The sequence below is a fragment of the Palaemon carinicauda genome, chromosome 41 (genome assembly GCF_036898095.1).
Source record: "Palaemon carinicauda isolate YSFRI2023 chromosome 41, ASM3689809v2, whole genome shotgun sequence".
NCBI lineage: Eukaryota > Metazoa > Arthropoda > Malacostraca > Decapoda > Palaemonidae > Palaemon > Palaemon carinicauda.
The window spans coordinates 29,093,345-29,103,344 of NC_090765.1; the positions used below are offsets into that span (position 1 = coordinate 29,093,345).

At 35.6% G+C, this 10,000-nt stretch overlaps 1 protein-coding gene and 1 pseudogene across 1 annotated transcript in view; both read right to left on the reverse strand.

Annotated features, from left to right (window-relative positions):
• Positions 1–10,000, reverse strand: part of LOC137632486 (uncharacterized) — a 256,035-nt pseudogene that overhangs the window by 144,226 nt on the left and 101,809 nt on the right.
• Positions 1–10,000, reverse strand: part of LOC137632379 (mucin-2-like) — a 54,420-nt gene that overhangs the window by 932 nt on the left and 43,488 nt on the right. Inside the window, exon 5 of the mRNA XM_068364314.1 lies at positions 1–2,191. This exon is cut by the window's left edge and continues 932 nt beyond it. Within this exon, the coding sequence (XP_068220415.1) occupies positions 1–2,191 (2,191 nt within the window). The remainder of the gene's footprint in view (positions 2,192–10,000) is intronic.

Sequence of the window (10,000 nt, forward strand, 5' to 3'; positions counted from 1 at the left end):
TAGGATTGGTATTAGGAATAAGAGTAGGTCTCTGGGATTCGTAGGTAGGATTGGTATTAGGAATAAGAGTAGGTCTCTGGGATTCGTAGGTAGGATTGGTATTAGGAATAAGAGTAGGTCTCTGGGATTCGTAGGTAGGATTGGTATTAGGAATAAGAGTAGGTCTCTGGGATTCGTAGGTAGGATTGGTATTAGGAATAAGAGTAGGTCTCTGGGATTCGTAGGTAGGATTGGTATTAGGAATAAGAGTAGGTCTCTGGGATTCGTAGGTAGGATTGGTATTAGGAATAAGAGTAGGTCTCTGGGATTCGTAGGTAGGATTGGTATTAGGAATAAGAGTAGGTCTCTGGGATTCGTAGGTAGGATTGGTATTAGGAATAAGAGTAGGTCTCTGGGATTCGTAGGTAGGATTGGTATTAGGAATAAGAGTAGGTCTCTGGGATTCGTAGGTAGGATTGGTATTAGGAATAAGAGTAGGTCTCTGGGATTCGTAGGTAGGATTGGTATTAGGAATAAGAGTAGGTCTCTGGGATTCGTAGGTAGGATTGGTATTAGGAATAAGAGTAGGTCTCTGGGATTCGTAGGTAGGATTGGTATTAGGAATAAGAGTAGGTCTCTGGGATTCGTAGGTAGGATTGGTATTAGGAATAAGAGTAGGTCTCTGGGATTCGTAGGTAGGATTGGTATTAGGAATAAGAGTAGGTCTCTGGGATTCGTAGGTAGGATTGGTATTAGGAATAAGAGTAGGTCTCTGGGATTCGTAGGTAGGATTGGTATTAGGAATAAGAGTAGGTCTCTGGGATTCGTAGGTAGGATTGGTATTAGGAATAAGAGTAGGTCTCTGGGATTCGTAGGTAGGATTGGTATTAGGAATAAGAGTAGGTCTCTGGGATTCGTAGGTAGGATTGGTATTAGGAATAAGAGTAGGTCTCTGGGATTCGTAGGTAGGATTGGTATTAGGAATAAGAGTAGGTCTCTGGGATTCGTAGGTAGGATTGGTATTAGGAATAAGAGTAGGTCTCTGGGATTCGTAGGTAGGATTGGTATTAGGAATAAGAGTAGGTCTCTGGGATTCGTAGGTAGGATTGGTATTAGGAATAAGAGTAGGTCTCTGGGATTCGTAGGTAGGATTGGTATTAGGAATAAGAGTAGGTCTCTGGGATTCGTAGGTAGGATTGGTATTAGGAATAAGAGTAGGTCTCTGGGATTCGTAGGTAGGATTGGTATTAGGAATAAGAGTAGGTCTCTGGGATTCGTAGGTAGGATTGGTATTAGGAATAAGAGTAGGTCTCTGGGATTCGTAGGTAGGATTGGTATTAGGAATAAGAGTAGGTCTCTGGGATTCGTAGGTAGGATTGGTATTAGGAAAAAGAGTACGTCTCTGGGATTCGTAGGTAGGATTGGTATTAGGAAAAAGAGTACGTCTCTGGGATTCGTAGGTAGGATTGGTATTAGGAATAAGAGTACGTCTCTGGGATTCGTAGGTAGGATTGGTATTAGGAATAAGAGTACGTCTCTGGGATTCGTAGGTAGGATTGGTATTAGGAATAAGAGTACGTCTCTGGGATTCGTAGGTAGGATTAGTATTAGGAATAAGAGTACGTCTCTGGGATTCGTAGGTAGGATTGGTATTAGGAATAAGAGTACGTCTCTGGGATTCGTAGGTAGGATTGGTATTAGGAATAAGAGTACGTCTCTGGGATTCGTAGGTAGGATTGGTATTAGGAATAAGAGTACGTCTCTGGGATTCGTAGGTAGGATTAGTATTAGGAATAAGAGTAGGTCTCTGGGATTCGTAGGTAGGATTAGTATTAGGAATAAGAGTACGTCTCTGGGATTCGTAGGTAGGATTAGTATTAGGAATAAGAGTAGGTCTCTGGGATTCGTAGGTAGGATTAGTATTAGGAATAAGAGTACGTCTCTGGGATTCGTAGGTAGGATTAGTATTAGGAATAAGAGTAGGTCTCTGGAATTCGTAGGTAGGATTAGTATTAGGAATAAGAGTAGGTCTCTGGGATTCGTAGGTAGGATTAGTATTAGGAATAAGAGTAGGTCTCTGGGATTCGTAGGTAGGATTAGTATTAGGAATAAGAGTAGGTCTCTGGGATTTGTAGGTAGGATTAGTATTAGGAATAAGAGTAGGTCTCTGGGATTCGTAGGTAGGATTGGTATTAGGAATAAGAGTAGGTCTCTGGGATTTGTGGAATAAGAGTAGGTCTCTCGGATTTGTAGGTAGGATTAGTATTAGGAATAAGAGTATGTCTCTCGAATTTGTAGGTAGGATTAGTATTAGGAATAAGAGTAAGTCTCTGGGATTTGTAGGTATCACGATACATAATTAAATCACATCCAATGATGGGAATTCTGGATGTTCTTAGAAAGGAGAGATGAGAGTGAGGGCGTATGGAAGAGGGGCGGGGGAACGTATAAACGAGTGGACATGAGGGCAAGAAAAGGAGATTGCATATGAAACAAGGTCATAAAAATAGTGGGCATTTGTTAGAGAACATACAACTTGGCAAAAAGAACCATTCTCGAAAAAAAAAATATTTTTCATAATCACTCCTATAAAAAAAATTTAATTATTTCGTCATAAATAGTACAATAATGTAGTAAAGTATGCTTCTGAGAGGCTCATAAAAGTTTAAATGATTAATTGATATACAATTTCTTGAAGGTTATATCTTGAGAACACAACATTGTGCACACTTGGAGTAGCAATAAGGGCACCTCAATAATCAAGGCAGTTAATGTGCTGATTTACACGGATTCTGGCCACTGTCCATTAGAGGATTAGCAGAGCACCTGTAAGCGGGAGCTAGCAGTTGTTTATAAAATAAACTTGTTTACAGTTGATGTTAGCGAAATAAATTTTTCCATGTGTTCGCTCTAGCCATTAAACAGACTTTCCCACACATTATGACAAGTGCTGTGGCATATACTAATAATAATAATAATAATAATAATAACAATAATAATAATAATATTATTATTATTACTATTATTATTATTATCATTATTATTATTGTTATTATTATTATTTTTATCATTATTATTATTATTATTATTATTATTATTATTATTATTATTATTATTATTATTACTAGCCAAGCTACAACCTTAGTTGGAAAAGCAAGATACTATAAGTCCAAGGGCTTCAACAGGGAAAAATAGCCCCGTGAGGAAAGGAAATAAAGAAAAAAATAAACGATATGAGAAAAAATTAACAATAAAATATTTCAAAAACAGTAACAACATAAAAACAGATATGTCATATGTAAACTATAAAAAGACTTATGTCAGCCTGTGCAACATAAAAACATTTGCTGCAAGTTTGAACTTTTGAAGTTCTACCGATTCAACTACCCGATTAGGAAGATCATTCCACAACTTGGTCACATCTGTAATAAAACTTCTAGAATACTGTGTAGTATTGAGCTTCATGATGGAGAAGGCCTGAATATTAGAATTAACTGCATGCCTAGTATTATGAACAGGATGGAACTGTCCAGGAAGATCTGTATGTAAAGAATGATGAAAGTACTTTACACAAAATTACAGACAGTTCTGGCAGTAGCTAATGAAATCAACTGTTCCATGTTGTAAGACAAGTAATAATATCAGCCAAAGAAACCAACTTATCAGAAATTGTAAGTAAGATCTGATTATTGCTAATGAAATATCCTGCAAAAGGGACCTTCTATATCATTAAGTCTCATGTAAATAAGCCAATGATAAACTATGATTTTTCCGGCAATTCGCTGACAGCGAACGTTCCCCAACAGGTTAAAAGCTCAGTATGATTAACTGAAGAGCGAATGTTCGTTCACACAGAGGAGGGAAAAGGTGAGAAATTCCTCGTAATTCTGGCTGAAAGACAGGGATGAAAACAAATAAAAATAAGGAGAGAAGAGATTTTAAGAATAATAGTGAGATTTGAATACAGAGGGGAACGAAAGAAGAAATAAATGAACAAGGATCACAATATATCCTGCTACATCAGTCGAGCCTAGTTCATGTAAAATGTGAAGCAGAATGAAAGCATATAAAAGGCAGCCCATTATTTTCATTGGAGGCAGAATTTAACATTAAACAACGTGGAAAATACCTAAAAATGGAGATGATATAAAAAATAAAAAAGGTTCAAAATGAAAGGGAAAATAATGAAGGACGGGAGAAACCATCAACAAATATGACAAAGGGTGAATTGAAATGGAATGCAACTGGCAGATGAAAACAGACGATCCAAGATTAAATGGACTGACAGTGGGGATAATGGATGATGTAGGAGAGAGAGAGAGAGAGAGAGAGAGAGAGAGAGAGAATTGGCAATAACAAAATAATTAAAATGAAAATGACCAATGAAAAAGTGATGGAAACGGAAGATGATATAATGTACAAGTAAAAGGAAAAGCAGGATGAGGAAGGTTAAGGGAAATAAGAAAGAAATAGAAAAAAAAAACGGAAGGAGGAAATTGACGGCATCCTATTTCTGAGGAGACAATAAAACTGAGCAACGAAAAGGAGAAAGTTAAGAAAAGAACGTAAAATTAGACATTGTAAATAAGCTTCTTATACACGCCTTAACACGAATTTAGGAAGACGAGAAATTGAGTGACTGTTATCATGTCATTAGTTCAGATGGATGAAAAAATATATTAATTATTATGGAATAAATTAAATGGCTAAATGAAAACTAACACTTATGTTAAACTATTTAAGAACAAGAGTTAAAAAAAAGAAAGGTTATATATAAAGAAGAAAGCGAAGGGTGTGTAGAATAAATGGACCTCACAATAAAAGACAGATGAAGAGACGCTAACCAAAGAGAGAGAGAGAGAGAGAGAGAGAGAGAGAGAGAGAGAAATACACTCTTAGTTCGATGGCGTAGGTATTTTGAAGATTTGATGAATATGGAGGATGAATGTGAGGCAAATATGAATGGCTAAAAATGAAGGAGATTAATATAGTTTGAGAATACGTGTGAAGTTGAATGCTGAGAAATGTGGTGTTGGAATGGTAAGAGGGACCGAGTGACTTAAAATGGTTTATTGGGTATGTTTGGACGAGGGGAATAGGTAAGAGACAAAAGGGTTAAAATGTGACAAAATTCATTAGTTCTGAGATGGTTTGGTGACGTTGAAATATACGAGGGAGACATATGGTGAAAAGAGTATACTGTATGGTCCAAAAGTGTTTGGATATCATCATCATTATCATTAAATTCTAAGCTACAACCCTAGTTGGAAAAGCAGGATGCTATAAGCCCAGGGGCCCCAGCAGGGAAAATAGCCCAGTGAGGAAAGGAAATAAGGAAAAATAAAATATTTCAGGAATAGTAACAATATTCAAATAAATATTTCCTAGTTAAACTATAAAAAACTTGAACAGAACAAGAGGAAGAGGAACTAGATAGAAAAGTGTGCCCGAGTGTACCCTCAAGCAAGAGAACTCTAACCCAAGGGAGTGTAAGACCATGGTACAGAGGCTATGGCACTACCCAAGAAAAGAGAAAAATGGTTTGATTTTGGAGTGTCCTTCTCCTAGAAGAGCTGCTTGCCATAGCTAAAGTCTCTTCTACCCTTACCAAGAGGAAAGTAGCCAATGAACAATAGGAAGGTAAAAAGTTCAGGGTAAATTGCGTGTAAAATGTAATGGGAAGGATTTCATATCCAGGAAGAATGAATGCATTCACGACAGAGATGAACTGTACAGTTATTGCAACGAGAGGGAGGGGGTCGACAAGCTATTAATGAGCCTTTGGGTAGGAGTATAAAACCACTTGTTTTGTGAAAGGTTTAGTGCACAAGAGGTTCATCCATGATACAGCTGGGAATATACGAATATGTCAGAGAATATTGTGTTAGGTTTTAGTAAATCCACTTTATCAGGAAAGAGTATACATCTAACTCTCACCCTTGTCTGATCTGATTATATAAATGTATATATATATATATATATATATAAATATATATATATATATATATATATGGACTTTCAACTCGTATCAATAAACATACATTTAAAATAACAGAATTACAACATTTCTGAACTTTTATGAGAGACCTGATATGAGCTAGGAAAACAACCTCATATGAAATGGATAATTAGGGATCCACCACGCAGCTGGTACGAGCCAAAACATTATTCAGACCACTAATAACTAAAAGCAGGAAGTCAGGATACTAGCCTTATGCTTTACATGATTACTGAATACACACACACACACACACACACACATATATATATATATATATATAAGGCCCTTTGCGTCAATAGTACGCGTAGGAGATGATGATGATGATATATATATATATATATATATCTTCATCATCTCCTCCCACGCCTATTGACGCAAAGGGCCTCGGTTAGATTTCGCCAGTCGTGTCTGTCTTGAGCTTTCAAATCAATACTTCTTCAGTCATCATCTCCTACTTTATGTTTCATAGTCCTCAGCCATGTAGGCCTGGGTCTTCCAACTCTTCTAGTGTCTCGTGTAACCTAATTGAAAGTTTGGTGAACTAATCTCTCTTGAAGGAGTGCGAAGAGCATGACCAAACCATCTCTATCTACCCCTCACCATGATTTCATCCACATGTGGCACTCGAGTAATCTCTCTTCTAGTTTCATTTAAATCCCAATATTCTTCTAAGGGCTTTGTTCTCATATTTACAAAATCTGTTGGATATTGTCTCATGTCCATACAGTAACACCGACCTCACTAAACTGATATATAGCCTGATTTTTATATATAATTTCAGTCAATTTGATTTCCAAATTTTACTTAACCTGACCATTGTCTAGTGTGATTTTTTCCATCTTTCATTAAACTTAAATTCTAAAGATCCTGTATTAGAGATCATAGTTCTTAAATATTTAAATAATTCCACCTCATCAATCCTTTCTCCTTTCAATGATATTTCATCTTCCATTGCATATTCCGTTCTCATCATCTGCCTTTCTTTTATTCATCTTGAGCCCAACCTCATGTGATATTTCATACATTCTGGTGAGCAAGCTTTGCAAGTCCTGTAGTGTTCAGCTAATGAGGACAGCGCAATCAGCATACTCTAGGTCAGGGGTGGCCAGCCTATGGCGCATTGCACGATTACAATTGGCGCACTATATCCCAGAGATCATAAAAGAAAAATGCCTGCTCCAAAAAGAAGTTAATAATCCTAATAATAGTACTTCTTTTTACAACTGTTACATATGTCCACATTATCATATATATATATATATATATATATAAATATATATATATACATATATATATATATATATATATATATAAATCATATGATTATATGAATCACCGCTAAATGTCCAAATCACCATACTTAAAGGATTGAAAGGGGGTTAAAGTTTGTGTGGAGCAGATGAATTAGAAGTGAAAAAAAAATGGTGTATAAGAAACAAAAGGTTGGCCACCCTTGCTCTATATACATATCTATATCTATATCTATATCTATCTATCTATCTATATGTGTATATATATATATATATATATATAGGTAATTAGTTAGTGGTCATGCCAAGGGACATGGATTAGTCTCCCAGATCAAGTGGAGATATTTAGGCACGTCCCCATTGTGCAATTGTGGACCTAAGAATTAAATTACATACTTGATGGTTAATCAAATGCAGTGGGTGGAAAAGGGCATGAGGCCAAAGACCTTACCTTAAAAACATTTGCTGAAATCCCTGAGGGTAGAGTCTTTTAGAGTTACCCCTTAGAGTCGAAAAAAAATAGTTTTCTGTATTAATTTCTATTTTACTTAATATCTTATTTCCCTAATAATGACAGGTTGAGAAATCAAGACAATTGTCATTACTGCATTTATTCTCTCATTCATAATCATATATATATATATATATATACACACACACACATATATATATATATATATACACATACATAAAAAATTAAATTAAAAAAGTACTCTCTGTTCCAATCCATGAAGTGAAGAAACCTTTTATGCGTATTGAATTACAAAAATACATGTCATTTTCTCCTTTAAAACGGAAAATAAGCCTGACACTGAAGAAAGAAATTGGGATAATTTTAATTCTGAGCAATGAGCCTGTAACTGACATAAATCAAAATCTGTTAAACATTTTGATTTTCAGGTCTTTCTTCAATCTGAACGGACGACAGAAACCTGTATAAGCAACAGTAGCATACTCTCTCTCTCTCAAGTTTTTAAAAAGTTAAATAATGGAATTGATGTCAACTATTCCCCCACTAAAATTCTCTCTCTCTCTCTCTCTCTCTCTCTCTCTCTCTCTCTTTAGCATGTATATTAGTAAATTGATAAATTCCTGTCAATAAAGCAGAAAATATGTATAACAAGGAGAAGGAAAGAGCAATGATATATTTCTGCCCTCCGCCAGTCAAGATTGTCAACATTTCACTAAAATTTACGGCCTAAGCTTTCCTTTTATCATATGTTGACCGTGAATGAATCTACTGTCTTATAATAATAATAATAATAATAATAATAATAATAATAATAATAATATTAATAATAATCTTGATCTGGATCACCTCCAAAATCTAATGATTTCTTCCGCAGCATAATACCTATCCGTTGTAAAAATTCTGTGAAAACCAACAAGAAGTTTTGACGTAATCCTGCTAACAGACAAACTAAATGTAGATACATAAACAAATTAATAAATAAACTCCGGCAATTTTATAATCTCCTTGGGTAATAAAAAAAGAAGCTTCCTATTCTGATACCTATACATCCCACTACTTGCGTCCATCCACATACGAAAATAACACAATACAAAAACATAAAGCGAATAATTTCTTGGGTATACACTATTACTACTATTAACCTACTACTAAAACAAGAGAATGAAATCGACACAGAAATGGCGTTCTCGTAGGGCCGCCTTTTATTTGCTATTAAAGAAGAGGTGAGCTTCCAGAGGCGCCGCCCCAATCTTCAATTTGGTCCCCTTCATCACGGGGGGAGGAGGTAGAGGAGAGGAGGGTAGAGGACGGTGCTGAGGCGAATATATTCAGCTCAGCTTAAAATCCATTAGTCCCGCTCCCTCCTCCCAACCTGGTTTCATTCAATGACATATCTACTACTTTAATACTTTAAATCTAAGCATCATTAGTTTAAAAGCATTAGGGCATCAAAAATACAAAGCCTCGCCAGCGCTATGTAAAAGTACGCAAGAACAGCATCATCATTAACAGAAAAAGTAGTAGTAGTAGTAGTAGTAGTAGTAGTATTTAATACTTTAAATCTAAGCATCATTAGTTTAAAAGCATTAGAGCATCAATAATACAAAGCATCATCGGCGCTAAGTAAAAGTACGCAAGAACAGCAGCATCATTAACAGAAAAAGTAGTAGCAGTAGTAGTAGTAGTAGTAGTCCCAAAATCCCCTACAAAAACATTATGGCCTCGAACATTCTTCGACCCATCCTGACCTCCTGACCTTAGGATCTTATATCCGCTCGATTACGAACAGATTCGACGAGCCTTAATTCCGATGCCTCTTTTCTTATTCGATATTCATTCATCCTTCCACTTTAAAAGTTGAGGTTTCCCCGATATTCATTTCTTCATTCATTAAGGCAAAAGATCGATAGTGGGATGAGTACAATGGAAAGGGGGGGGGGGGGGTTAGTTGTAAATACGAGGAGCAAAATCATTTGAATGGAAAATATGATGTGAGAGAGAGAGAGAGAGGAGAGAGAGAGAGAGATATTCGATTTAACAAAACACGAAATAGTTATCAATCCTTGATAATATATATATATATATATATATACATACAGTATATATATATATATATATACTGTATGTATATATATATATATATATATATACATACAGTATATATATATATATATACACAGTATATGTATGTATATATATATATATATATATACTGTTTGTAATAGCACTTGAATGAAGAGATGCAATAAAGACATAAATCTGATACCTGCTGTAGCACACCAATCTAAGCTGCAGGGA